The sequence below is a fragment of the Haliaeetus leucocephalus genome, unplaced genomic scaffold (genome assembly GCF_000737465.1).
Source record: "Haliaeetus leucocephalus isolate CR32 unplaced genomic scaffold, Haliaeetus_leucocephalus-4.0 Scaffold364, whole genome shotgun sequence".
Taxonomy (NCBI): domain Eukaryota; kingdom Metazoa; phylum Chordata; class Aves; order Accipitriformes; family Accipitridae; genus Haliaeetus; species Haliaeetus leucocephalus.
The window spans coordinates 21,769-23,536 of record NW_010972800.1 but is presented as its reverse complement, the minus strand read 5'-3'; the positions used below and the strand labels follow the sequence as shown (position 1 = coordinate 23,536).

At 69.5% G+C, this 1,768-nt stretch overlaps 1 protein-coding gene across 1 annotated transcript in view; it reads right to left on the bottom strand.

Moving 5' to 3' along the window:
* Nucleotides 1-1,305: 1,305 nt before the first annotated feature.
* Nucleotides 1,306-1,768, bottom strand: part of SPTBN2 (spectrin, beta, non-erythrocytic 2) — a 22,218-nt gene continuing 21,755 nt past the window's right edge. The window contains exons 29-30 of the mRNA XM_010573125.1: nt 1,474-1,756; nt 1,306-1,349 (exon numbers count right to left, since the gene is read on the bottom strand). Of these exons, the coding sequence (XP_010571427.1) occupies nt 1,306-1,349; nt 1,474-1,756 (327 nt within the window). The remainder of the gene's footprint in view (nt 1,350-1,473; nt 1,757-1,768) is intronic.

The window sequence follows — 1,768 nt, the reverse complement described above, 5'->3', positions numbered from 1 at the left end:
GGGCTCTGCTGGCGAGGCTGAGCGCTGCCCGCGCTGGCCACCCCAGGCTAAGCCAGGACAGGCTCCGGCGGCTCAGCCAGCCGGCGAGCTGCCGACTACCCCGGCAAGCAGCCAAAGACGGCTTTCTGCCGGCAACCGGCACACGGTAGTGCTGCCACAGCAGCCCGGGGACAGCCCCGCATCAACGGCAAGCTTCCCGCCGGAAAATGCGCCCGCCAGCACGCTCCTTGCGGCGGCCAGACGGATGCGACACCGGACAACCACCCCGGAGCAAACGAGGCTTCGGACGGGGGCCGGCTTCAAGCGCGGCATGAGGCAAGCCAAGCGCAGCCGGGGGCATTTGGTGGTCCCGCGGATGCCCCACAGCCAGGGAGCTCCGGATGCGGCTGCACCATCCCGGCTGGAGAAGAGTTTTGGGGGACACCCGGAATCGGGGCAGCGGGGTTTGCCAAAACCCCAGCGGGAACCAGGAGGGCCAAGCCCAGCCCCACCGCCGCTCGGGGTGAAGCACCGGACGCCTCCCTGCCGACCCGGCCCGCCCGCCGGCACCGCTTCCGGAGAGGGGACGCGCTCGCCATCAGCGCCACGCCGCCGAGTCTCGGCCGCGAGCTCAAATCCGGACGCTCGGCCCCGCCGCTGCGTTCGCGCGAGAGGCCGAGAGGAGGAGGCTGCCAGCGAAAGCGCCCGCGCCGCGTCTCGTCTGGGAGCCGGGCGAGGGCCCGGGGCGGCACGTTGAGAGCCCGAGCGAGCAATGCCGCGTGCTGCCGGCAGCGGGGACACGGCCGGCGCGGGATCGGGCGCCTCCGCTCACCCTCTTACCAGGCAGGGCAACGCTACAAGGGCGGGAGGCAGCCTGGCTTCACGCCGCGCGGGTGGGACCCGCTGCTCCGGCCCGGCAGGACCAGGCGCGGCGGCCGTCGGCACAAGAGTTGGGACTTCGCCGTCGGGATCCTCCTGCGGGGCGGCCGTGCTGGGTTAAGTCAGAGATGGATCAGTCCCGTCCTCCCCCGGCCCAGCCCCAACTGTCCCTGCCCTCGCTCTGGCTGCCGTGGCCACACCGGCGACCGGGAAAGTAGCACTGGGGCTCGCCGGACAGGAAAGCGGCTGTGCCGCGCCGGCTTGGCCCTCGTCGCACCCTGCACGGCACGAGGGGAGCCGGAGTGCAAAAAAAAAAAAAACAAAAAAACCCCTCATTTGCACTTAATTCCAGCGAGGGGAAGGGCGGGTGAGCCTGGCGGTGCTGCTCTGCCACAGAGCTGAGCGCGGTGCCGGCTGCGGTCTCGCCGAAGATCGCCGGCGGGCCGGTCACCCCGGTGCTGCTGCTGCACCCCCAACCTGCGCAGCCGGAGCTGGGAGGGAGCGAAAACATCTTAACGGGAACATGGGGAATCCTCCCGGAGACCCCTGGGGCTCAAAGTGCCAGACCCATCCCCGCTCCCCACGGATCTCGGCCGCGACCCCGGCGCGGATCACCTTGGAATTCGGTGTTATCCAGCCCACGGATGGCCTCCACCGCGTCCTCCGCCCGCTCCATGTGAACGAAGGCATAATCCTTGACGATGTCGCACTCGATGACGGGGCCGTACTCCTCGAACTTGGCCCGCAGCTCCAGGTTGGTGCAGGCGGGGCTGATGTTGCCGACGTGCAGTTTGGTGGAGGCCTTGCTCTTGTTCTTGCTGGCCTCCACGTTGATGCAGACGCCGTGCAGCTTGTGGTGGTGCAGGTTGCGGATGGCGTCCTCGGCCGCCGTCTTGTCCTCGATGTGGAC